At 43.8% G+C, this 27,854-nt stretch overlaps 1 protein-coding gene across 4 annotated transcripts in view; it reads right to left on the bottom strand.

Moving 5' to 3' along the window:
- The window catches only part of astn1 (astrotactin 1), a 427,949-nt gene that overhangs the window by 266,584 nt on the left and 133,511 nt on the right, over positions 1-27,854 (bottom strand). The window contains exons 4-5 of one of the 4 annotated variants that reach the window (XM_062993914.1): positions 19,914-20,063; positions 2,696-2,845 (exon numbers count right to left, since the gene is read on the bottom strand). The exons of 1 other annotated variant lie outside the window; for it this stretch is intronic. In XM_062993914.1, the coding sequence (XP_062849984.1) occupies positions 2,696-2,845; positions 19,914-20,063 (300 nt within the window). The remainder of the gene's footprint in view (positions 1-2,695; positions 2,846-19,913; positions 20,064-27,854) is intronic. 2 more of the 4 variants (XM_062993915.1, XM_062993916.1) reach the window with 2 other exon arrangements.

The following is a 27,854-nucleotide window of genomic DNA, read 5'->3' as shown; positions in this document are numbered from 1 at the left end:
ATGTGTCTGGTTCATTTTAACTGGTGATCACCTGCGCCTCATGAGCGTTAGCAGGCAGGTCAGTCGAGCACACGCACTCTGTGTCTACAAAGTCCTGGCACTGTCTTGCTAAAATTACCATAGTCGCTAAAATCACAATATACGCCTCTGTGTTTGTACCTTCACACATAGGCAAGTCCCCCAAGCTTTGGGCACTAAGGCACTCCCATTCCATGATGGACGTTTGTGTTCGCACCTTTTAATAATAACAGTCCGGATGGTCCTTTCTGACTCAATGTCTGTTTGTACCAAAAACACGCTGAATTATGGACATTTGCACGGCACCCAAAAGGGGTGTGTACTCGCCTGCCACACACTCACAATCAATAAACACTTTTGGGATGCACCGAAACATTGATTGTTATTTAGATCTTAGCAAATCAGTGTCTGTAGTGACAACAAAGGTGGGTTTTGAAATGGGATGTCCAACTAGCTTATGGTTGTGAGTGGGCATGCAGTCTCAGCTCTGATAAATCCCACTTGAGAGAAAGCATATGGTAATTGCTCCCCTCATCCTGACTCCTAAATGCCCCTCATTTGGTCTCTTTACACCTTTTTGGGTATTGAAATGACCCTTTCTGTCTGATCCTGTCAACCTGTATCCTGTGTCACCCCTCACCCTGTCTCCTCACACCATTTGGGCAAAGATATTACCCTCTATGACCACCTTTTGTCTCTATCACATGTCATCTCTTTTTCATTCCTATTTCCTACACCCCCTCATCTTCTACTTACTTCCTCCCCTTATTCCTTGAGTAGATAAAGACTAGATAAAGCCTGCCCAAAAATATGCCTATTCAGATCTGTTGGTCAACCAAGCTGCGCCCATACTTCTATATGTCTCTGTATGTTTGGCACCCTTTAAGTACAAAGACTACAGATTTGAAAAACCCAGATTCTCTGAATCGCATCGTTTTAAGGTGCCAGGCTGTGCCCACACCTCTTCCTGTGGTGAATTACATGCACATGTATGAATTCAACACATCAGAAGGAGAGAATGAGAACCTCAAGCACCATAACAAAGTAAGAACAAAAGCAATTCAGAGTGTCAGGTCTGGTATCAATTATAGGTGTCAAACTGGACACACATGGGTAAAGAAGGAAAGGAAGACATGATTGGATGCTGTCGGCCTGTAGTCTCGTAGCATGACCCGTTAGACCACAGGAACAAAGTGGAACAGTGGTCGAAGCCAGCTGCTTAGCCTTGACATCCACTCATAAGCTCAATGACGATGTGCACCTACGGCGAAAACATCATTCAAGGACTAACAAGGTCGACAGAGCGAATGTTTGAGATGAAAGAACAAACACAGATGAAAGTCTGAAAACCTATTGAGCTGCCCTGCTGCCAACCCACTAGCTCACTGTCCATTGTATCAGCTCCACTTACCATATAGAAGCACCTTGTAGTTCTACATCTGTTTCTCTGTATGCTTTGTTAGCCCCCTTTTATGCTGTTCTTCAATGGTCAGGACCCCCACAGGACCAGCACAGAGCAGGTATTATTTAGGTGGTGGATCATTCTCAGCACTGCAGTGACACTGACATGGTGGTGGTGTGTTAGTGTGTGTTGTGCTGGTATGAGTGGATCAGACACAGCAGCGCTGCTGGAGTTTTTAAACACCGTGTCCACTCACTGTCCACTCTAGTAGACACTCCTACCTAGTCGGTCCACCTTGTAGATGTAAAGTCAGAGACAATCGCTCATCTATTGCTGCTGTTTGAGTCGGTCATCTTCTAGACCTTCATCAGTGGTCAGAGGACGCTGCCCACGGGGCGCTGTTGGCTGGATGTTTTAGGTCGGTGGACTATTCTCAGTCCAGCAGTGACAGTGAGATGTTTAAAAACTCCACTCATACCAGCACAACACACACTAACACACCACCACCATGTCAGTGTCACTGCAGTGCTGAGAATGATCCACCACCTAAATAACAATTGCTCTGTGGTGGTCCTGGGAGAGTCCTGACCATTGAAGAACAGCATGAAAGGGGGCTAACAAAGCAAGCAGAGAAACAGATGGACTACAGTCAGTATTTGTAGAACTACAAAGTGCTTCTATATAGTAAGTGGAGCTGATAAAATGGACAGTGAGTGTAGAAACAAGGAGGTGGTTTTAATGTTATGGCTGATCAGTGTACATTAGTGTGACAGTCTATTGTCTAAGCAATTGAGGGTTAAGGGCCTTGCTCAAGGGCCCAACAGTGGCTGCATGGCAGATTGGGATTCAAACACTAAGCCTTTCAGTTGTTAGCCCAAAGGCCTACCCACTAGGCTACCACTGTTCCTTTTAGTGAGAAAAGTTGTGCAGCACTGAATGCTGGAATTGCCTTCACAACTAAAGAAGCATCGGATGCTCCCTCAGATTATCGTATAGAATTAAGGCACATCAGTAGGCAGCATTTTAAGGCATCTAAGAATTTAGACACGCCTTCTTCTCGGGAGTGTGTAGGATGACGTAAAATGCGCCTATATAGAGAGATCACTAGGTTTTCAGACAGACCCTGTATCCACCAGAAAGACGAACACAAATGCAAACGTGGCACATGGCTGGGTGTTGATGGTAACGATGGATGACGTAGGTGCGCGCTGAGCCGCGTCACAACACACAGCCTGGAGACGGATCGTGCGACGGGTGGTGTGGTGTCGTCCTTACCCCCGGAGCCCCACGCTGGGTTGGCGTTGCCATTTCTCATACCTCGGCTGCGGCGCCGGCTGCGATTGGGGTCGGTGTAGAAGGTGAGCTGTGGCTCGCCGTCTGTCTCGGGCCCGGAATCCCCGTCCGGGTTCAGGAAGGCTGAACCCGCTGCAGAGTTCACATAGAAACCCAACGTTAATTCAAAAAAGAACAAAAAAACTAATCAATCAGTTCATATTTGGATAAAATCATGGCTTGCTGACTTATTTATGTGTACCTAGCTATCAGATTTGTGATTATTAATAAGCTGAGTAACGGGGAAGAGCTAGAAAGCCACACAAGACCTGGAGCCGATAAACTATTAATACTCATTCACAGGCACAATGGCATAGTACTAAATCCTTCAACCAGTGGCATGTTTATCAATTGCAAATAATTCCTTCCATTAAGCACTCGTTACCTAAACAGCCAAAGATTCATGGACACGTCTTCTACACACTGAGTTTTGGTGTTTCAGCTTCCAAAAAAATGACCCTTTTCTGCTGTAGCATGACATTGACCTTGTGTGTTTGGTGTAAAGCACTCAGCAGGACTAATCGGAATGGGTCCCTGCTGAGTCAATCTTTCCTTGCCACCGTCGCCCTCAGCTTGCTCAACAGGGGTTTTTGGTCTGTCGGTCCTGGATTCTATAAAGCTGCTTTGAGACGATGTCTATTGTAAAAGCGCTATACAAATAAATTTGACTTGACTTGACTTGAGTTAATGGCAAACCAGTCAGTATCTGACCTCAAAAATCCATTTTATGACTGAATGGGCACAAATGACTACAGACACACTCCAAAACTAGAGACTGTATTAAAACCAATGACATTCATATAAACAGGTGTTCACATACTTTTGGCCATTAAGTGTGTGTGTGTGTGTGTGTGTGTGTATACTTCCCTTTGTGAATGTCTCTCATATGTTCGGAGCCACATGGAGCTAATTCACCAGATATTTTGCATGACCCTTATGACACATATTTAGCATGGTGTGCATGGTGTGTTCTATACAGTACAGAAGTGCATACATACATCCATACATAAGCACATACAAGTAGGTGAGTGTGTGTGTGTGTGTGTATGTGTGTGTGTTTGTCATAAAGTTTTAGATAAAGTAGGTTATCACAGAGCCCTGACCTCAGTCACACTAAACAGCTTTTGGAAAGAACTGGAACATCGATTGTGGCTTTCTTGACCGAGCCATATAAACGCTCTTTTAACTGAATGGGCACAAATACCCACAGACATATTTTAAAATCTTGTGATAAGCCTTTTCCTAAAAGTGACTGTTGTTATAGCTGAAAAGAGCACATAGAGGTCAGTCTATTTCAAAACCATTTGTTTTGATACGGGATGTCCAACAAGCTCATGGTCAGGTCATATAGTGTATAGTGCATATATTTATATTACGTTATTAATTAATAAGTGAGTGAAGTGAGTGAGTGAGTGAGTGAGTGAATAAGTGAGTGAGTAGAGTGGAGTGAGGTGAGTGAGCGAGTGAGTGAGTAGAGTGGAGTGAGGTGAGTGTGCGTGTAAGTGAGCAAGTGAGTGAGAGAGTGAGTGAGTAGAGTGGAGTGAGTGATGGACAAATGGACAGACGGATGGAAAGACACAGATAGGTGGATAGATGGATGGAAGGATAGACGGCTGGACAAATGGACGGACAGATAGACAGAGACGGTTGGATGGATGGATAGTGGATGGATGGATGAACAGATGGATGAATGGATGGATGAACGAATGGATGGATGAATGGATGGATGGTTAGATGGATGGATGTATGGATGGATGTATGGATGGATGTATGGATGGATGGTTAGATGGATGGATGGGTGGATGGATGAACGGATGGATGGTTAGATGGATAGATGGATGGATGTATGGATGAATGAATGAATGGATGGATGGATGGATGGTTAGATGGATGGATGAAAGGATGGATGAACGGATGGATGGTTAGATGGATGGATGGATGTATGGATGTATGGATGAATGAATGGATGTATGGATGGATGGTTAGATGGATGGATGAATGGATGGATGAACGGATGGATGGTTAGATGGATGGATGGATGTATGGATGAATGAATGGATGTATGGATGGATGGTTAGATGGATGGATAAATGGATGGATGTATGGATGGATGAATGGATGGATGTATGGATGGATGGTTAGATGGATGGATGAATGGATGGATGTATGGATGGATGGTTAGATGGATGGATGGGTGGATGGATGAACAAACGGATGGATGGTTAGATGGATGGATGGATGGTTAGATGGATGAATGAATGGATGGATGTATGGATGGATGGTTAGATGGATGGATGAATGGATGGATGTATGGATGGATGAATGGATGGATGTATGGATGTATGGTTAGATGGATGGATGGGTGGATGGATGAACGAACGGATGGATGGTTAGATGGATGGATGGATGGATGTATGGATGGATGAATGGATGGATGTATGGATGGATGAATGGATGGATGAATGGATGGATGTATGGATGTATGGTTAGATGGATGGATGGGTGGATGGATGAACGAACGGATGGATGGTTAGATGGATGGATGAATGGATGGACGAACGGATGGATGGATGGATGTATGGATGAATGGATGGATGTATGGACGAACGGATAAATAGATCGACAGACAGACAGATAGGTGGATAAATGGATGGAGGGAGTGAGTGAGTAGAGTGGAGTGAGGTGAGTGAATGAGTGAGTGAGTAGAGTGGAGTGAGGTGAGTGAGTGAGTGAGTGAGTGAATGAGTGAGTGAGTGAGTGAATGAGTGAATGAGTGAGTGAGGTGAGTGAGTGAGTGAGTAGAGTGGAGTGAGGTGAGAGTGAGTGAGTAGAGTGGAGTGAGGTGAGTGAGTGAGTGAGTAGAGTGGAGTGAGGTGAGTGAGTGAGTGAGTAGAGTGGATTGAGGTGAGTGAATAAATGAGTGAGGTGAGTGAGTGAGTGAGTAGAGTGGAGTGAGGTGAGTGAATGAGTGAGTGAGTAGAGTGGAGTGAGGTGAGTGAGTGAATGAGTGAGTGAGTGAGTGAATGAGTAGAGTGGAGTGAGGTGAGTGAGTGAATGAGTGAGTGATTGAGTGAGTGAATGAGTGAGTGAGTGAGTAGAGTGGAGTGAGGTGAGTGAGTGAATGAGTGAGTGAGTGAATGAGTAGAGTGGAGTGAGGTGAGTGAGTGAATGAGTGAGTGATTGAGTGAGTGAATGAGTGAGTGAGTGAGTAGAGTGGAGTGAGGTGAGTGAGTGAGTGAGTAGAGTGGAGTGAGGTGAGTGAGTGAGTAGAGTGGAGTGAGGTGAGTGAGTGAGTAGAGTGGAGTGAGGTGAGTGAGTGAATGAGTGAGTGAGTGAATGAGTGAGTGAGTGAGTGAGTAGAGTGGAGTGAGGTGAGTGAGTAGAGTGGAGTGAGGTGAGTGAGTGAGTAGAGTGGAGTGAGGTGAGTGAGTGAGTAGAGTGGAGTGAGGTGAGTGAGTGAGTGAGTAGAGTGGAGTGAGGTGAGTGAGTGAGTAGAGTGGAGTGAGGTGAGTGAGTGAGTAGAGTGGAGTGAGGTGAGTGAGTAGAGTGAGTGAGTGAGTAGAGTGGAGTGAGTGAGTGAGTGAGTAGAGTGGAGTGAGGTGAGTGAGTGAGTAGAGTGGAGTGAGGTGAGTGAGTAGAGTGAGTGAGTGAGTAGAGTGAATGAGTGAGTGAGTGAGTAGAGTGGAGTGAGGTGAGTGAGTGAGTAGAGTGGAGTGAGGTGAGTGAGTAGAGTGAGTGAGTGAGTAGAGTGGAGTGAGTGAGTGAGTGAGTAGAGTGGAGTGAGGTGAGTGAGTAGAGTGAGTGAGTGAGTAGAGTGAATGAGTGAGTGAGTGAGTAGAGTGGAGTGAGGTGAGTGAGTGAGTAGAGTGGAGTGAGGTGAGTGAGTAGAGTGAGTGAGTGAGTAGAGTGGAGTGAGTGAGTGAGTGAGTAGAGTGGAGTGAGGTGAGTGAGTGAGTGAGTAGAGTGGAGTGAGGTGAGTGAGTGAGTAGAGTGGAGTGAGGTGAGTGAGTGAGTAGAGTGGAGTGAGGTGAGTGAGTGAGTAGAGTGGAGTGAGGTGAGTGAGTGAGTGAGTGAGTGAATGAGTGAGTGAGGTGAGTGAGTGAGTAGAGTGGAGTGAGGTGAGCGAGTTAGTGAGGGAGGGAGTGAATAGGTAAGTGAGTAGAGTGGAGTGAGGTGAGTGAATGAGTGAGTGAGTAGAGTGGAGTGAGGTGAGCGAGTTAGTGAGGGAGGGAGTGAATAAGTAAGTGAGTAGAGTGGAGTGAGGTGAGTGAGTGAGTGAGTAGAGTGGAGTGAGGTGAGAGTGAGTAGAGTGAGGTGAGTGAGTGAGTAGAGTGGAGTGAGGTGAGTGAGTGAGTAGAGTGGAGTGAGGTGAGTGAGTGAGTGAGTGAGTGAGTGAATGAGTGAGTGAGGTGAGTGAGTGAGTAGAGTGGAGTGAGGTGAGTGAGTGAGTGAGTAGAGTGGAGTGAGGTGAGTGAGTGAGTGAATGAGTGAGGTGAGTGAGTGAGTGAGTGAATGAGTGAGGTGAGTGAGTGAGTGAGTGAATGAATGAGTGAATGAGTGAGATGAGTGAGTGAGTAGAGTGGAGTGAGGTGAGCGAGTTAGTGAGGGAGGGAGTGAATAGGTAAGTGAGTAGAGTGGAGTGAGTGAATGAGTGAGTGAGTAGAGTGGAGTGAGGTGAGCGAGTTAGTGAGGGAGGGAGTGAATAAGTAAGTGAGTAGAGTGGAGTGAGGTGAGTGAGTGAGTGAGTGAATGAATGAGTGAATGAGTGAGATGAGTGAGTGAGTAGAGTGGAGTGAGGTGAGCGAGTTAGTGAGGGAGGGAGTGAATAAGTAAGTGAGTAGAGTGGAGTGAGGTGAGTGAATGAGTGAGTACATGAGTAGAGTGGAGTAAGTGAATCTACAAGCATTTGTTATTATGATGTCCTGTCCTACTAAACCAAGTGCTCAGGATGGGCTATACTGCTTCAGGACATCATTATGAAACCCAGGTGCTAAACCATTAGTCTCAGAATGCATGTAGCAGTGAATATACAACTTGACAGGCACTCAAGGCAATATGAAAACATATGAACAGATATTGTTACATTTTAACCTAAGAGACGTATGTTAGATTTATGTAAGTACATGGCACCCCCTTGTGGAGAAACTTCAGCCTGCTAAACATGAATAAGTCACTAAATAAGTGAGTATGTTACTGTATTTAAAAAGCCACAGTTCCTACAGGGTGTTAGACTTTTATAAACACAGTACATACACTACATGACATGACAAGGTGAAGTATGTGCAACCTAAAATAACATCCTTTAGAAAAATAATAGGAAGAATATGGGGTCTGTTTCCAATGATCTGACAGCCTACGATGTTCTAGGAAGGTTATCGTGTAGATAAATTAAAAATGCAAATTGTTGCATTCTATCACATGGGCATTAGCAAGATTGGACACTAAGGGTTGAGTGATACGACCTGGCTGACGGTCAGCAATTCAATTTGTCTCACAGGAACTAGGTGTTAGATAGAGTTAAAGTCAAGGCTCTGTGAATACCAGGCTCTCCTGGTGCGGAAACAGTAAAGGATCTCTGAGAAACAAATGTCAAAAAGTTCCTCTTCTACTGGTATTCTGTAGTATTACGGTTCTCCTTCACTTCAGCTAAGTGGTGCAGACCGTCAAACTAGGAACACAGCCGGAACACTGCATTCTGAACGGCTGCTTTCTCATGTTTTTTTTCCAACAGTTTATCAGAATACCAGATGTTAATGTATTATTCATCACTTCAGAAAACATTTCTTACAGAATCCAGTTTCTAATACTGGTGTGTTTTATATTAAGGGTTTTCACCGGCAGTCCTGCAGAGTTGAAAGTTCTTCCTGATCCCAGCACACTGATCAGGCTTATGTGGACATGGCTTGATAAGAAGCTCATAGGCTAAATTAGGTGTGTTGGGAGTAGGAAAATACACTCCAAGGCCTTGAGGACTAACATACTTAACTAAGAAATCTGCTTTACAACATTCCAGCCAATGATTATTAATGCACATGGTGATCTCTCAAAGGCCAGGGGCTGGTTTACCATCAAAATCCAACAAAGCTCCCAGCAAACAGTCCAATCAACTAAAAACACAGTATTTCTTTAAAGCCTTGAGCTCTAATACTCAAGAAATTTGTTTTCTAAGGTTGTGGGATGTACTAGAAACTACAACCAGCAATAATGACCAGAACAGGAATGGATTTTGACAAAGTGAATAGTCTGACAGTACTGGGTTATGGAAATAATAAATGGATGGATGGATGGATAGATTTCTACACTCACTGTCCATTTTATCAGCTCCACTTACCATATAGAAGCACATACATTTTTAACCTGCTTTCACCCTGTTCTTCAATGGTCAGGACCCCCACAGGACCACCACAGAGCAGGTATTATTTGGGTGGTGGATCATTCTCAGCACTGCAGTGACACTGACATGGTGGTGGTGTGTTAGTGTGTGTTGTGCTGGTATGTTGATGGAGTTTTAAACACCTCATTGTCACTGCTGGACTGAGAATAGTCCACCAACCAAAAACATCCAGCCAACAGTGTCCTGTGACCACTGATGAAGGTCTAGAAGATGACCAACTCAAACAGAAAATAGATGAGCGATCGTCTCTGACTTTACATCTACAAGGTGGACCGACTAGGTAGGAGTGTCTAATAGAGTGGACAGTGAGTGGACACGGTATTTAAAAACGTCAGCAGTGCTGCTGTGTCTGATCCAGTCAGTGTCACTGCAGTGCTGAGAATGATCCACCACCTAAATAATACCTGCTCTGTGGTGGTCCTGTGGGGGTCCTGACCATTGAAGAACCGGGTGAAAGCAGGTTAAAAAGATATGCAGAGAAACAGATGGACTACAGTCATAAAAAAAAACACACTTAATAAGGTAAATGCTATTCTGCTGCATTATGTCTTCAACTTAGTCTATATAATCACACAAGGTCACATGCAAACAAGTTGCTCCAGCTTTATTCGCTGGATATAGCGAAGCTGTTTTGTTCTGCATCATTGACACGGACAAACAAGATTTTAAGACTCTTAAGATTAAGAAGACGGAATGACGTAGGTGCTTTGTGTCTTACTGGCATGATTGTAACATGTGACAAATTTACACCGGTCTTCCTAATGTTGTGTTGGTGACCCGTCAAGGCATGGAGTCTGACACCTTTCAATCAGAACCAGCATTAACTACTTCAGAAATTTGAGCTACAGTAGATGGTTCCCTCCCACTTTTATCGCATCCAATTTCTGCCCGTCAATCATCCTCTCACTAATGCTGGTCCCTGCTCCTGATTGGGGAGGACGAGGCTGCTCCACGCCCCCTCCGAAACGTGCACCGCAATCGAACATCTTATCACCCACACTTGACGAGCGCAGTGCAGTGCAGTACAGCGCTGTGTACGGAGAGCCACACCCTCTACCGCACTCCTTCCCCATCTTCATGCAGGCGCCACCAACCAGCCAGCAGAGGTCGTAATCGCACTAGTCTGAGAGAGAGTCCCCATCCGGCTTTAGTCCAGCCCCTTATCTGAACAACAGGCCAATCTTTGCCTCAGCCGGGAAGGCAGAGCCGAGATTCGATACGACGTATTCGAGATCTCAGCTCTGGTGAACAGCGTGTGTTTTACCGCTGCGCCACCTGAGCGGCCCTTGGACCACTTTTGATAGATACTGACCACTGCAGACCGGGAACACCCCACAAAGGGTGCAGTTTTGGAGATGCTCTGATCCAGTTGTCTAGCCATCACAATTTGGCCCTTGTCACACTCGCTCAAATCCTTACGCTTGTCCATTTTTCCTGCTCCTAACATCAGCTTTGAGGATAAAATGTTCACCTGCTGCCTAATATATCCCACCCACTAACAGGTGCCGTGATGAAGAGATAATCAGTGTTATTCACTTCACCTGTCAGTGGTCATAATGTTATACCTGGTCAGTGTATACAACAGTATAAAAAGCTAAGCACATGGAAATGTCCCAATACATGGGCAAACCTAATCCATCTTTATGTTATAGTAACAAAAGAGGTACCGTCAAAGGAATTAGCCAATAATCTTACGGTACAGGTACAGGAAAGCGTGTTCCAGCCTTTGCAATTAGGAAGGGTGCAAAAGGTGCAGCGCTTCATGGAGAAGAATAAAGCTTGAGCTTGTTTTAATATTCAATGCTGGACGTCCTTGCGCTCTCGGCATGATGATCTGCCGGCTACAGTGCAGAAAACCAATCATTAGCCGGCCTCTACGTAGAATCAGAATGTTACCAAAACAAGTTTCAAAATGTTACACAAGATTTCCAACCTCACAACAATCATATATGTAAACGATGTTAGAATTAGTACCATGAAAGGGTCTGTCTAAAAAGCTAGTGAGCTGCCTTGCTGCCTACCGCTCAGGTGGCGCAGCGGTAAAAACACACGCTGGAACCAGAGCTGGATCTCGAATACATCGTATCGAATCTCAGCTCTGCTTGCCGGCTAAGGCTGAGCGGCCACATGAACAACGATTGACCTGCTGTTCAGGTATGGGCAGGACTAAGCCGGGTGGGGTCTCTCTCTCTCTCATATCTGGTGCAATTACGACCTCTGCTGGCTGATTGATGGCGCCTGCATAGAGATGAGGAAAAGAGTGCTCTCAGGGTGTGTCTCTCCGTACACAATGCTGAGCTGCACTGCACTCGTCAAAGTGTAGGTGACAAGATGCATACGGCTGCTGCCCACGTGTCGGAGGGGGCGTGGGTTAGCTTCGTTCTCCTCAATCAGAGCAGGGATCGGCATTGGTGGAGAGGAAGCATGATGCAATCGGGCAATTGGACGCGCTAAAATGGGAGAAAATGCATAAAGAAAATATATACAGTATATATAAAAAAAGACATCAAACTCATATGGCAGATTATTTAGATGTTCTACTTAGCGATTACGGCGATTACATCAACACAGTTAGTCTCAAGCCATTCAAACCAATAGGCTGAGGCAGCACAACCCGCTTACATGCCAGCTAATATCTCCTACGTTTCCTTTCTACTGATGCTGACCTCTACTTCTTACCGAGGAGAGCAGTAGCCGACTGCATCTTTTCACCTGCATGAGGCAAGTTCATATGGGGGTCAGTCTCGCACACGGAGAGTCACGCATTGATTGCAGATAGGATGAACCTGAGATATTTCATGTTTTATCTGCCCAATTTCATTATTCATTTCATTTATTAATAAACATCTATTCCTGCATTTCAGTCCTGCAACACATTCCAAAATAAGTTGGGACAGTAAAACATTTACCACTTTGTAATGTTGCCATTCCTTTTCACCAAGTGATTTAGTGTTTCAGGTTTTATTTTGTCCCATTCATCATGCAAACACGTCTTAGGATGTGCAACAGTACGGGGTCGTCGTCGTCACATTCAGAATTCTCCACACATTCTCCATTGGGGACAGGTCAGGACTGCAGGCAGGCCAGTCCAGCACCCGTACTCTCTTCTTCCACAGCCATGCCTTTGTAATATGTGCAGCACGTGGTGCTACATTGTCTTGTTGAAAAATGCATGGACGTCCCTGGACAAGATGACGTCTTCAAGGCAGCACATGTTGCTCTAAGATCTCAATGTACTTTTCTGTATTAATGCTGCATCACAGAAGTGTAAATGACCTTTACCAAGGACACTGACACAGCCCCATATGATGACACACCCTGGCTTTTGGACTTGTTCCTGATAACAGTCTGGATGGTCCTTTTCGTCTTTGGGTCGGATCACACGCCGTCCATTTTTTTTCCCAAAAAAGACCTGATGCTGATTCATTTGACCACAATACACATTTCTACTGTGTGATGGTCCATCCTAGATGCCTCTGAGCCCAGAGAAGTCGACGCCGTTTCTGGACATGGTTAACATAAAGCTTCTTTTTTGCACAGTAAAGTTTTAAGTAGCATTTGTGCATGTAACTTTGTATTGTAGTGCTTGATAAAGGTTTGCCAAAGTAATCCCTCACCCATGTGATTATATCAGCTATTGTTGAGTGGCGGTTCTTAATGCAGTGCCGTCTGAGGGATGGAAGATCACGAGCATTCAGCTTAAGCTTGCGCCCATGGCCTTTACGCACTGAAATTCCTCCTGATTCATTGAATGGTTTGATGATATTACGCACTGTAGAGGGAGAAATATGCAAATCCCTTCCAATCTTTCTTTGAGGTACACATTTGTTGATAAACTGGAGATCCTCTGATCATCTTTGCTCATCAAAGACTCAGCCTTTCCTGGATGCTGCTTTTGTACCAAACCATGATTACAATCACCTGTTTGGAATCATCTCATAACTAGCCCTAAATTACCCCTGTCCCAACTTTTTTTGGAATGTGTTGCAGGACTGAAATTCAGGAATGGATGTTTATTAACAAATGAAATGAAGTTGAGCAGATAAAACATGAAATATCTTGAGTTCAAACTGTCCCAACTTTTTCTGATTTGGGGTTGTAAATTCTACAGTGCTCAGTGTGGGTGCGGTAGTTAATGGACCGGTTTGAAGCTTGTTTATGAGAAAGCCTGCCTGTGAGAAACAGCTTTTGGTGTGTCGTGCTGCTTTCGTTTGAACTACCTTAAAGCGTTTGCCGGAATGTAATCTTTCAAACAGGGGGTGGCCGAGATGAGAAGGATCTTCAAAGACGTTTCTCGCGCGCGTCTCTAATCTGGACTCGTACGGTTCGCTGATGGGTGGCAAGCTACACCTGATAATCTTCTCTGCAGAATGAATGAGGAGCTGATGATGAACCAAACGATTATGGTGGATGTCAAGGTGGATTCTATGACGGGACTTGGACCGGAACTGTCTGTGGGAGATTAAATTTCCTTAACTGAACCGTTGCAGGGTAGGAGCCTTTACTGAGCTTTTCTGTGATGCAGGTGGTGTTTTCATCCTGCTAGAGATTCCTTAACCATAGCCTAGTGGTAAAGGAACTGGACTAGTAACTAGAAGGTTGCTGCTTCAAGCCCCACAAATGCAAGGTTGTTGCTGTTGGGCCCTTAAGCAAGCATCCTGAATTGAGACAGGCTGACTGCAGTGCATCCCACAGCTGCTGGAGGGGGCGTGTGGGAGGATCTATAGAGTGAACACGAAGATCTAGGTGGTCCCACACATGCTCAGTTGAGTTCAAGTCTGGGGAATTAGGCGGCCAGGGTAGTACTTGGAAGTCTTGGTCATGCTCTTCCAACCAATGTCGGGAGGATCCATAGAGTGAACAGGACAATCAAGGTGGTTCCACAGATGCTCAGTTGAGTTCAAGTCTGGGGAATTAGGGGGACAGGGTAGTACTTGGAAGTCTTGGTCATGCTCTTCCAACCAGTGTTGGGAGGATCCATAGAGTAAACACGAAGATCTAGGTGGTCCCACAGATGCTCAATTGAGTTAAAGTCTGGGGAATTAGGGGACCAGGATAGTACTTGGAAGTCTTGGTCATGCTCTTCCAACCAATGTGGGACAAGTGGTCATAATAATGTAAAGAAGGAAAATGTGACATTGGCCAGCAGCTTTTCTGGAAAAGTCTGCAGACCTTCTTTGTGGTCTTTGTAGTGATGAGAATTGGAGCAATGCTGCACCCTGTGTGGAGGAAGGGAGGCTTAATTGATTTATAAATTGATTTAGCTGATTGGACAGGTTGAGGGATGAGTTATGCAAAATTATGCAGCTAGAAGTTTTTGTTGGATGCTCTAGAGGCCTTTCCCGATTGGTGTTACACTGTTCCTCTGTATTTTTGGCTGCTCTGATTGCTTTTTCCAGGTGTTTTTGGCTTATATGTAAGCCTCCTGATTGCTAGACCTGAAGGTTAGGGTTAGGGTTAGGGTTTGGGTTAGGGGCTGCTTTGCTAAACGTAGTATTTTTAGTTCAGAAGTAAACCAAGCTTGTCATTACCAAACTTCACAACAGTCTGTGTAATCATGGGTCTTGCTTGTGGCCAGTTTTTTTAGGAGTCAAAGCAGTCCTGCATCTCCAGTCCACCCCTCTACAATACCCCTTTAAGCCTTTTCCATTTTAATCATGTCTGTATGTAGGAAAACGCTGAATTATTGAGTGATCTGAGTTACCCAGAGAGGGGCATGATGGGGAATAGAATAGTAAGCGTGTTTGATGATGGAATAACAGGAATATTTCAAGCTCTGGTAGGTAGAGTCCAGGTTTGGTGAGTCTAGATATAAGGTCTAAGCAGCTGCTGTGCTTTCGTGCGTCAGACCTTGGTGGAAGTAAACACTAGGCAGACTCATGCGGAGAATTAAGATGTCCCGTTGATAACGGGTTCCAAAATGTTCCTTTTTTTATCAACCACTTTATTGTGGTTGGGTCGCAGTGAGCTCACTACCCTGTACAAGGCACCAATCCATCCAAAGTAAAACCACCACTATGCTTCAAACTTGACCTTTACCGGTGGTTGGCTAGTGCCATACAACATATTTAAAAAACAAACCAAAAGTACAAAACACCATGGCACAGTGGCTACCATCCTGGAGAAAAACGATGTATCTCAGCTTGACCTGGAGGTGCATCATGGGGCTTTAGATCTCCACATTTAAGCATTTAATGTATAACCTTTCATACTATAGACATACAGACTTTGGTTCGCTGGTGTAACAAAAGTGAAAGTAGGACTAAACTGATCAGCCATAACATTAAAACCACCTCCTTGTTTCTACACTCACTGTCCATTTTATCAGCTCCACTTACCATATAGAAGCTTTCACCCTGTTCGTCAATGGTCAGGACCCCCACAGGACCACCACAGAGTAGGTATTATTCAGGTGGTGGATCATTCTCAGCACTGCAGTGACACTGACATGGTGGTGGTGTGTTAGTGTGTGTTGTGCTGGTATGAGTGGATCAGACACAGCAGAGCTGCAGGAGTTTTTAAACACCGTGTCCACTCACTGTCCACTCTATTAGACACTCCTACCTAGTTGGTCCACCTTGTAGATGTAAAGTCAGAGACGATCGCTTATCGACCTTCATCAGTGGTCACAGGACGCTGCCGAAAGGGCACTGTTGGCTGGAAATTTTTGGTTGGTGGACTATTCTCAGTCCAGCAGTGACGGTGAGGTGTCTGATCCACTCATACCAGCACAACACACACTAACACACCACCACTATGTCACTGTCACTGCAGTGCTGAGAATGATCCACCACCCAAATAATACCTGCTCTATGGTGGTCCCAAGAGAGTCGTGACCATTGAAGAACAGCATGAAAAAGGGCTAACAAAGCATGCAGAGAGACAGATGGACTACAGTCAGTAATTGTAGAACTACAAAGTGCTTCTATATGGTCAGTGGAGCTGATAAAACAAGGAGGTGGTTTTAATGTTATATATAATAATGCTTCTATATAATAACACGTAGAATAAAGAACCATGAAAGGTCCTGTTATTGTAAAATAACCAACTAGCGTGTTTAGTGCTTCACGTCATGGCCACATTACCCCACTGTTAACAACTTCCCCACAAAAGCTGGCAGTGCTGTGCCTTATTCCTCACATAAATGACAAACAGAATAAACAGCGCGCCAACTTTTATTGTATAACACGGTCCGCCATGTGCTAGAGGCCTGTGCTTTCAGTTTATACAGATTGATTTGGCAGATTTAACAATTCACTAAGGGAGTCCGCTCTTTGAGCACATATAGTTAATTATAGTTAAAAAAAAACACACATTCTCACTCGCTCGCTCAAGGAACAAAGCCGCTTGGTGGGAAATCAGGGAACACAAAGCAAGCCTAATGAAACGGTCAATATTCTTCAATTCTGCTTTCGCGTTTGGTGTTCGTGGTTAAGAGGAAGAAATGAGAAACAGGTAATTTACTACGTTTAGTTCAAAAGGTAGCAGCTCAAAAAGCTCAAGTTTCCAAAACCAGCCGGTTCATTAATGGACACACAGCAGTGTCAGCTGAGCGGTGTTTACTGGTTCAAAGCCTTTAATTATATTTCAAGTAATTTCATTTTATACTTGGATTTCCTGTTCGTCTAGAGTGAATGACCGAGGCAAGAACCCAATCTATAAAAGCAACCCAAGTACAGCTCAGAAAGAGATGAAAAAGGGAAGAAAAAGAAACACTCGAGTCAAAATTGAGTTGTGTAAATATGAGGTCTTGGACTCTGTCCTCTAAAGACGAAAGGGAGTCACGTTTCCGCTCAGCTCCTGCCCCCGGCATCTGACCTGAGTAATCAAGAGCTGTCGAACTTAAATAATACATTAGATGTTGTTTATTTATTATAATATACGTATATATACTGATCAGCCATAACATTGAAACCACACTCATTGTCCATTTTATCAGCTCCACCTACCATATAGAAGCACTTTGTAGTTCTACAATTACTGACTGTAGTCCATCTGTTCCTCTGCATGCTTTGTTACCCCCTTTCATGCTGTTCTTCGATGATCAGGACCCCCACAGGACCACCACAGAGCAGGTATTGCTGCGTTTTTAAATACCGTGTCCACTCACTGTCCACTCTATTAGACACTCCTACCTAATTGGTCCACCTTGCAGATGTAAAGTCGGAGACGATCGCTCATCTATCGCTGCTGTTTGAGTCGGTCATCTTCTAGACCTTCATCAGTGGTCACAGGACGCTGCCCACAGGGCGCTGTTGGCTGGATATTTTTGGTTGGTGGACTATTCTTAGTCCAGCAGTGACTGTGAGGTGTTTAAAAACTCCAGCAGCGCTGCTGTGTCTGATCCACTCATGCCAGCACAACACACACTAACACACCACCACCATGTCAGTGTCACTGCAGTGCTCAGAATGACCCACCACCCAAATAATACCTGCTCTGTAGTGGTCCTTTGGGGGTCCTGACCATTAAAGAACAGCGTGAAAGAGGGCTAACAAAGCATGCAGAGAAACAGATGGACTACAGTCAGTAATTGTAGAACTACGAAGTGCTTCTATGTGGTAAGTGGAGCTGATAAAATGGACAGTGAGTGTAGAAACAAGGAGGTGGTTTTAATGTTATGGCTGATCAGTATATATATATATACATGTAAGACCAGTGTTGTGAAGTAGAGTACAATAGACTCTTCAATGTCATCTGCACGTGTAGCAAACAAACGAGAGGACAAAACATTTGTCTTGATGGTTAATCACATACATGAACAAATAAGCAAAAGGGATGAAGTGCACATGCTCAGAGATTCGTCCAAATAAAAGATAATGTGAACAGTAAGGGCGCATTCACATAAGAAGCGTCTCGGTGCAAACTGCGCTTGGCTTGAGCGGCGCAATAAAACGGCATCAAAGTGCGAATATGAGACGAATCTGCATTTGTGTGGAATAACCTTCAAATCCACTCTGAAAGCTCCACATGTATCTGTGTTTAGCTGGATTTTCCTCACTGTTTCACTTTTAAACTTGTGTTATAGCTCGATGTTCTAAGAAATTGTAATGTGACTTAATGTATTAAAAGAACGACTAAATCTGTCTTAATTTTTATTGCTCATAAGTTCTCTCCTCTCCTCGCTTGTTGTTTTAGTACAATAAGTCACATTAAGCTGCCTGGGTCGCTTTTACTGCATCATATCAAACAGTTCGTCTCATCGGAGGAGCTTTGAAAAGGTCAGTGGAGAAGCGGTTTCGCCACTTAGCATGTGAATGCGCCCTAAGGGTAAGGAACGACAAGGATGGAAGCAGGAGTAAGCAGCGCACTTTCAAAAGCTCTGTCCCAAATGCTAAAAATGATGTCTGATGGGTCTAATTTGTCTAGAAAGCTTTATTCAGCAGGGCATTTCCAATTACGCGTGGGCAGTAATCAATATAAATGAGATTTTTTTTGTAATCTGACCATCTTGAATGTTGTACTCTACATATTTACTTTACTGTACGCTACTGTATAATTATAATCTGATTCTCCACATGTTCTGCACGTCATGTATTTCACAGGGCTTCGGTAACGTTCAATAAAGGGAGCTTGGTCGGCACAGAGGTGAAATCATGCCAGCCTAATACAGATGAGATACAAGATTTGAAACCCAGATATCAGAGGGGTTATCGGCTGGTCGGGCGTCTACACAGACGAGCCTACAGCCGAGCTGGATGGGCATCTGGTGTAAAAATGGGCCAACTCGGGTATGCGGACGAGAATGATTCGCTGTGGTCACCCCTACATACTGGGGACAGCAAAAAAAGAAAGATTTAATTTAAATTTAATAACACATATTATTTTGTATTATATTATATCAAGCACCTCTTGGTGCGACAGTGTCTTAGTACACTATAGAGGCCTTGAAGGGAAAGTCAAAACATGCCAGTCAAATCCGACCGACTCTTCGTAAGAATCAAGCATTTAGGCCTGCACCCTTCTCTTGGTGTATGCTGCACGTGCAACTTCACAAAGAATGTCTGCCTGTCAGTTTGTGACAGAACGAAAGCACGGTTAGATTATGCAGCAGGGTAACGATCCAAGGCACACAAGCAAATCCAACTTCCGATGGCTCCCTTTTTAGCGCGTCCAATTGCCCGATTGCGCCGTGCTCCTTCTCCACCGATGCTGATTGAGGAGAACGAAGCTAACCCACGCCCCCTCCGACACACGGGCAGCACCCGTATGCATCTCGTCACCTACACTTCGACGAGTGCAGTGCAGCTCAGCGCTGTGTACGGAGAGACACACCCTGACAGCACTCTTTTCCGTCTCTGTGCTCTGAGTCCCTATCCGGCTTAATCCCACCCCTATCTGAACAACAGGCCAATCGTTGTTCACGTGGCCGCTCGAGACTCGATACGATGGTTCGATGGTGTGTTTTTACCGCTGCGCCACCTGAGTGGCCTGTGACAAGACCTTTAACTGGCAGTTCATGCTTGAAAACCCTCCAAATACTCAATCGCAGTCGCTAATGCCAAGGGTGGCACGACCAGTTATTAGGTTATTAGGAAAATATAGGTAATGCAGGTTTTAAATACATATGTATCTTCCATAAATGGAAAAACTATTTAAAAGCTGCACCCTATTTTAAACATTTAAATGTGAAACTCAGAGGAGAGGTCATTTTGTACAATAGCATTTGGAAAAGAGCAGTGAAGTGGAAATGGCAGCGGTGGGAGGCAGCAGGAGTGGGTTTTTTTTTAATGCAGATTACTGCAGATGATGTGGCCAAGCACTCACCGCGCGTGTTGTTGGACAGACGCTTGCGCTGGCTGGTGGAGGTGGTGTGTGGGAGGAGCGTGTTTTGCTGGTGATTGCTGTCAACAGGACTGGTGGCTATGATGTTATCCTTGTACTTGCTCATCAGGGACAGTTTTGTATTGTCATTCCCTGATGGGCAAAAAGTTCAAAAGGTCGGGGTTAGGCGCAGAGAGAGAGAGAGAGAGAGAGAGAGAGAGAGAGAGAGAGAGGGCTTGCATAACACCCAGCCCTGATGGCTTAGAAGATAGACAGAAGAAGAGATGCTAGTGAGTTAGTGGGGTATACCAGTCAGCTATTAGCATGATATTTAGAATGAAAATAATTTTTACTGTTGGCTTAAAACGACCCTTACTGATAAGTCGTGATGAATATACTCACCAATATAGAGAAGCAATAAGACATCTGAGGCAAATGTGGCATTGCCTTAACCCAGAGATGGGGACTCGAGTCTGAGTCGCACACACAGCAACTTCAGACTTGACTCGGATTCGACTCATGACTCGCAAAAAATGAATCATAAACAAACGAGTCCCTAGCGTCAGCATGTGTTGACATTAGTTACGTATATATACCGATCAGGCAATCTGTAGAGTGTAGAATCAGTTGTTTCTACACTCACTGTCCATTTTATCAGCTCCACTTACCATATAGAAGCACTTTGTAGTTCTACAATTACTGACTGTAGTCCATCTGTTTATCTGCATGCTTTGTTAGCCCCCTATCATGCTGTTCTTCAATGGTCAGGGTTCTCCCAGGACCACCACAGAGCAGGTATTATAGTGGTGGTGTGTTAGTGTGTGTTGTGCTGGTATGAGTGGATCGGACACAGCAGTGCTGATGGAGTTTTTAAACACCTCACTTTCACTGCTGGACTGAGAATAGTCCACCAACCAAAAATATCCAGCCAACAGCGCCCCGTGGGCAGCGTCTTGTGACCACTGATGAAGGTCTAGAAGATGACCGACTCAAACAGCAGCGATAGATGAGCGATCGTCTCTGACTTTACATCTACAAGGTGGACCGACTAGGTAGGAGTGTCTAATAGAGTGGACAGTGAGTGGACACGGTGTTTAAAAACTCCAGCAGCGCTGCTGTGTCTGATCCACTCAACACACAACACACACTAACACACCACCACCATGTCAGTGTCACTGCAGTGCTGAGAATGATCCACCACCTAAATAATACCTGCTCTGTGGGGGTCCTGACCATTGAAGAACAGCATAAAAGGGGGCTAACAAAGCATGCAGAGAAACAGATGGACTACAGTCAGTAATTGTAGAACTACAAAGTGCTTCTATATGGTATGTGGAGCTGATAAAATGGACAGTGAGTGTAGAAACAAGTTATGACTGATCAATGTATATCAAAACTGGAAGCGAATTGCCCCAGAGGTGACGTGACGTCACCCGTGAATCTACGTCATGTGATGGGGTGCTGGGCAGGTTCTGAAGGTTCCCTATCTTTCCTTTTTTTTTTTTTTTGAGAACTTAGAGTTGTGGCAGACGGCCAGATCAGCCTGTCATATTGTGACAACCAGTTGTCAGTTCTGCACTACCCCTGTTCTATCCAGATGTTTATGTTTGTCAGTTGTATTTTGTTTCTATTCATTCGGGCACCTCATTTGGTTGTGATTGTTCCCCTGGTTGTTAGTGTTTTTTAGCCACTGTATTGTTCTACCTTGATTAAACGTTTGCAGGTACGGGGTTTCCCTATATTGACTGGTCCTTCAGTAAAAACCAGTTTAAAAAAAGAAAAGAACCCAGCCCATTCATATCAGGCCACTTTCCCTGCCAAACATCAGCGTTATTTCCCTTTAAATCATGGCCGCTCTTTCCCTCTTCAATGAACCTGGACGAACCAGCCTCAGTGCCACTTAGTTAAATCGAGAGTCTATTTAATGATGTTGCAGACGGCCCTTAGTGCTGTGAGATCCCATAAGCAATACAATAGCTGTCCCAAATAGGCACTAAATATCTAACTAGTTTCACTGTTTTATAGTCCCAGGAAACCTCCACAACCGTCGCAATTAGGTTCGTTTTTGCACTTGGGGGCAGATAATGTGTAGTACGAATTATTAAGAATTGGTGGCTTTAATGTCAACACGGACCTTGTGAGAATTTCTCCACTTTGTGGTTGTAGTCATGGGTAAAACTTCTTGGGGAAAGCTGTAAGAACAGGTGATCATGCCAAATAATTTACTTTGACTTTTATTTCATTGCAGACTGGATGAACCCAATATATCTTATGTTTTGTCTGGTCAAGTTGGGACAGTAAAGCATTTACCACTTTGTAATGTTGTCACCATTATCGAAGACACCAAGCGATAAAGTGTTACATTCAGGTCAAGTCCCATTCTTCATGCAAACACGTCTTAAGATGTGCAACAGTACGCGGTCGTCGTTGTCGCATTTTTCTTCTCAAAATTCTCCACACATTCTGTATTGGGGACAGGTCATGACTGCAGGCGGGCCAGTCCAGTACCCGTACCCTCTTCTTCCACAGCCATGCCTTTGTAATGTTTGTTGAAAAATGCATGGACGTCCCTGGACAAGATGACGTCTCGAAGGCAGAACATGTTGCTCTAAGACCTAAATGTACTTTTCTGCATTAATGCTGCATCACAGAAGTGTAAATGACCTTTGCCAAGGGCACTGACACAGCCCCATACCATGACACACCCTGGCTTTTGGACGTGTTGCTGATAACAGTCTGGATGGTCCTATTTTGTCTTTGGTCTGGAGCAAAAGATATAAAATACTTATTCGTCTGACCACAATACACGTTTCCACTGTGTGATGGTCCATCCTAGATGCCTTCGAGCCCAGAGAAATCGACGCCGCTTCTGGATACATAAGGCTTCTTTTTTGCACAGTATGTTTTAAGTGGCATTTGTGCATGTAACTCTGTATTGTAGAGCTTGACAAAGGTTTGCCAAAGTAATCCCTCACCCATATATCAGCTATTGTTGAGTGGCGGTTCTTGATGCAGTGCCGTCTGAGGGATCGAAGATCACAGGTGTTCAGCCTAGGCTTGCGTCCTTGCTTTTATGTACTAAAATTCCTCCTGATTCCTTGAATGGTTTAATGATATTATGCACTGTAGAGGGAGAAATATGCAAATCCCTTCCAATATTTCTTTAAGGTTCATTGTTTTTAAACATTTCAATCATTTTCTCACACATTTGTTGATCATCTTTGCTCATCAAAGACTCAGCCTTTCCTGGATGCAAATTATGATTACAATCACCTGTTTGGAATCACATCGTTATTTAGTTTTTTCACCTCATTACTAGCCCTAAATTGCCACCGTTCCAACGTTTTTTGGAATGTGTTGCAGGCCTTGAAGTTGACCAGACAAAACATGACATATAAGGGTTTATACTGTCTGCACTGTGAAATAAACAGTTGACTGCTGATCATGGTGATGTGGAGAAAGCATTTTGAACACAGCAGTCGTGAGTTTGGAGTGTTTCTGCTGTGTTCATGCAATTTGAAGTAAATCTACTTAAGTCTCTGTGCCAGGAATCAGAAAATTGATTCTTCTTAGAAAACCCAACTACGACTGAAAAACAAAATTACTAAATCCCTCGATTTAGTACAACTGGTGAACATGACTTTAAAACAGTTACCATAATAACAGGGCTGAGAGAACAGCAGATAAATACACATTTACACTGATCAACAATAACGTTAAAACCACCTCCTTGTTTCTACACACACTGTCCATTTTATCAGCTCCACTTACCATATAGAAGCAATTTGTAGTTCTACAATTACTGACTGTAGTGCACCTGGTTCTCTACATACTTTGTTAGCCCCCTTTCATGCTGTTCTTCAATGGTCAGGACCCCCACAGGACCACTACAGAGCAGGTATTATTTAGGTGGTGGATCATTCTCAGCACTGCAGTGACACTGACATGGTGGTGGTGTGTTAGTGTGTGTTGTGCTGGTATGAGTGGATCAGACACAGCAATGCTGCTGGAGTTTTTAAACACCGTGTCCACTCACTGTCCACTTTATTAGACACTCCTACCTAGTTGGTCCACCTTGTAGATGTAAAGTCAGAGACGATCACTCATCTATTGCTGCTGTTTGAGTTGGTCATCTTCTAGACCTTCATCAGTGGTCACAGGACGCTGCCCACGGGGTGCTGTTGGCTGGATATTTTTGGTTGGTGGACTATTCTCAGTCCAGCAGTGACAGTGAGGTGTTTAAAAACTCCACCAGCACTGCTGTGTCTGACCCACTCATACCAGCACAACACACACTAACACACCACCACCATGTTAGTGTCACTGCAGTGCTGAGAATGATCCACCACCCAAATAATACCTGCTCTGTAGAGGTCCAAAGCATACAGAGAAACAGATGGACTACAGTCAGTAATTGTAGAACTACAAAGTGCTTCTATATGGTAAGTGGAGCTGAGTGTAGAAACAAGGAGGTGGTTCTGATGTCATGGCTGATCGGTGTATGTAAACAATGTTAATATTAAATCTGAATCTGATAAATGCTAAAGCTTTTTTCTCATTTTAAATAAATCACAGGTAGCTAGAGGCATGTCTTTCAATAACATAAAAATTACTGTTTGTCTGTTTATACAAAACGTTGAAAACAACCTGAATAGGTAATGATAAAATATTGCCTCCCTGTGATGGTTTCTGCTTATAAAAGCGATACATTTTCATGTCTGTGTTTGTCTGGTGGGCAGAATAAAACTAAGTGCTTATTCTATACAGAATATGTAACTTTGTTCGGGATTTAAATCAGAACAGCCGTTATTTCGTTTAATTTAACAGCATTGGTTTGATATTTTGATGGGTTTGTTTTACTAAATCTGATGCATCCTTTTAATATCTGATATCTAAGTATTCTAGGTCAGAGTTTTATAGGTATGGGGTTTTTCTAGCTCTTCCCAAGTAACAGCTACAATAGAAGTGAAAAGTTTAGATACACTTGAATAGGGAACATGATTTGATTTTCAAAACTGGTCTTTTTCTCTGACTTAATGATTAGAAAACACTCATTTTTGTCAAATCAGTAAATACGGCAGATCCTAGAATGTGAATTTATTCTTCATTTATAAGAGCACTGTAGAGACGTGAGTGTCTTGAGTTGAGTGTCTCCATATTTATGGCTTTTTTGTGGTGTTGGACTTGCTACAGCTATTTATCTATCTATCTGCCTGTCTGTCTGTCTATCAGTCGGTGTGGCTGTCTGCCTATCTATCTGTCTGTCTATCAGTCTGTGTGGCTTTCTGTCTGACTGTTTTTCTATCTGTCTATCTATTTAACTGCCTTTATTTATATCTGTCTGTCTATCTATCTGCCTGTCTGTCTATCTATCTATCTGTCTGTCTATATATCTTTCTGTCTGTCTATCATTCTATCTGTCTGTCGGTATGTCTATCACTGATGTCAGTAACGCGTTACTCTAATCTGACCACATTTTTCAGTAACAAGTAATCTATCGCGTTACTATTTCCAATCCAGTAATCAGATTAACGTTACTTATCCAAGTTACTGTGCGTTACTATTTTTGCGTCTCGGAGAGTAACGTCTGGCCTATGCGACAATTAAGTCACGAGCTGCGTCCGGAATCGCATACTTACAGAGTATGCATTAGATTGAAGGAAGTATGCACTACTCGGCCGGTAAAGAAGTGCATACTTTCAGTACAGAAGTATGCAGTATGCACACAACACCGCTACGTACTACACGTGGGGACGTGATGACGTAATATCACCATAGTTACAGACTCATTACAAACCCCACTCGCCAAAATTTTGGATATTTATCGTCTTTTAGTTATTTATTTGTCTCAAAAATTTTTTATTTATTTATCTTACTTACACTTGTGAACAGAGGACTTAGTTTTCCGCGTCTTTCTTGTTTCTTATTCCGCTTCAATCGCCTACGCAGCTCCAGTTGCATTACGGCAGCTGCTGAATGTAACTAATAAAGTAAATTGTAATCTAACTTAGTTACTTTTAAAATCAAGTAATCAATAAAGTAACTAAGTTACTTTTTAAAGGTAACTATGCCATCACTGATGTCTATCTATCTACCTACCTACCTACAGTGGGGCCAAAAAGTATTTAGTCAGCCACTGATTGTGCAAGTTCTCCTATTTAGAAAGATGAGAGAGGTCTGTAATTTTCATCATAGGTACACTTCAACTATGAGAGACAAAATGAGAAAAAAAAATCCAGGAAATCACATTGTAGGATTTTTAAAGAATTTATTTGTAAATTATGGTGGAAAATAAGTATTTGGTCAATAACAAACAAGCAAGATTTCTGGCTCTCACAGACCTGTAACTTCTTCTTTAAGAAGCTCTTCTGTCCTTCACTCGTTACCTGTATTAATGGCACCTGTTTGACCTCGTTATCTGTATAAAAGACACCTGTCCACAGCCTCAAACAGTCAACCATGGCCAAGACCAAAGAGCTGTCGAAGGACACCAGGAAGAAAATTGTAGACCTGCACCAGGCTGGGAAGAGTGAATCTACAATAGGCAAGCAGGTTGGTGTGAATAAATCAACTGTGGGAGCAATTGTAAGAAAATGGAAGACATACAAGACCATTGATAATCTCCCTCGATCCCGTGGGGTCAAAATGATCATGAGAACGGTGAGCAAAAATCCCAGAACTACACGGAGGGACCTGATGAATGACCTGCAGAGAGCTGGGACCAAAGTAACAAAGGCTACCATCAGTAACACACTACGCCGAGAGGGACTCAAATCCTGCAGTGCCAGGCGTGTCCCCCTGCTTAAGCCAGTACATGTCCAGGCCCGTCTGAAGTTTGCCAGAGAGCATATGGATGATCCAGAAGAGGATTGGGAGAATATCATGTGGTCAGATGAAACCAAAATGGAACTTTTTGGTAAAAACTCAACTCGTCGTGTTTGGAGGAAGAAGAAGAACCCAAGAACACCATACCTACTGTGAAGCATGGGGGTGGAAACATCATGCTTTGGGGCTGTTTTTCTGCGAAGGGGACAGGACGACTGATCCGTGTTAAGGGAAGAATGAACGGGGCCATGTATCGTGAGATTTTAAGCCAAAACCTCCTTCCATCAGTGAGAGCATTGAAGATGGAACGTGGCTGGGTCTTCCAGCATGACAATGATCCCAAACACACCGCTCGGGCAACGAAGGAGTGGCTCCGTAAAAAGCATTTCAAGGTCCTGGAGTGGCCTAGCCAGTCTCCAGACCTCAACCCCATAGAACATTTGTGCAGTCCGGAATTTGTTGCCCAGCGACAGCCCCAAAACATCACTGCTCTAGAGGAGATCTGCATGGAGGAATGGGCCAAAATACCAGCTACAGTGTGTGCAAACCTGTTGAAGACTTACAGGAAACGTTTGACCTCTGTCATTGCCAACAAAGGTCATGTTACAAAGTATTGAGTTGAACTTTTGTTATTGACCAAATACTTATTTTCCACCATAATTTATAAATAAATTCTTTAAAAATCCTACAATGTGATTTCCTGGATTTTTTTTTCTAATTTTGTCTCTCATAGTTGAAGTGTACCTATGATGAAAATTACAGACCTCTCTCATCTTTCTAAGTAGGAGAACCTGCACAATCAGTGGCTGACTAAATACTTTTTGACCCCACTGTACCTACCTACCTACCTACCTGTCTGCCTGTCTATCTATCTGTCTGTCCGTCTAACTTTTCATCTGTCTTCCTATCTGTCTATCTATCTGTCTATCTAAGGGGCGCCCAGCCAACCGGTAGCAGTACTGAATTTCAAACTCGGGCAAGTTCAGAATCTCAGTGCTGGTGTGCCACCTGGGTATGTGGAGGAGAACCACAATGATCAAACTGTTTAAAGCAGAAAGGGTTAAGCAAGGGTTAAGCAATCAAACCCAACAACACCACCTACTGTCAAGTGTAGTGGTG

This window comes from Trichomycterus rosablanca, chromosome 4 (genome assembly GCF_030014385.1).
Source record: "Trichomycterus rosablanca isolate fTriRos1 chromosome 4, fTriRos1.hap1, whole genome shotgun sequence".
Taxonomy (NCBI): domain Eukaryota; kingdom Metazoa; phylum Chordata; class Actinopteri; order Siluriformes; family Trichomycteridae; genus Trichomycterus; species Trichomycterus rosablanca.
This window is presented reverse-complemented; position numbering and strand designations above follow the sequence as displayed.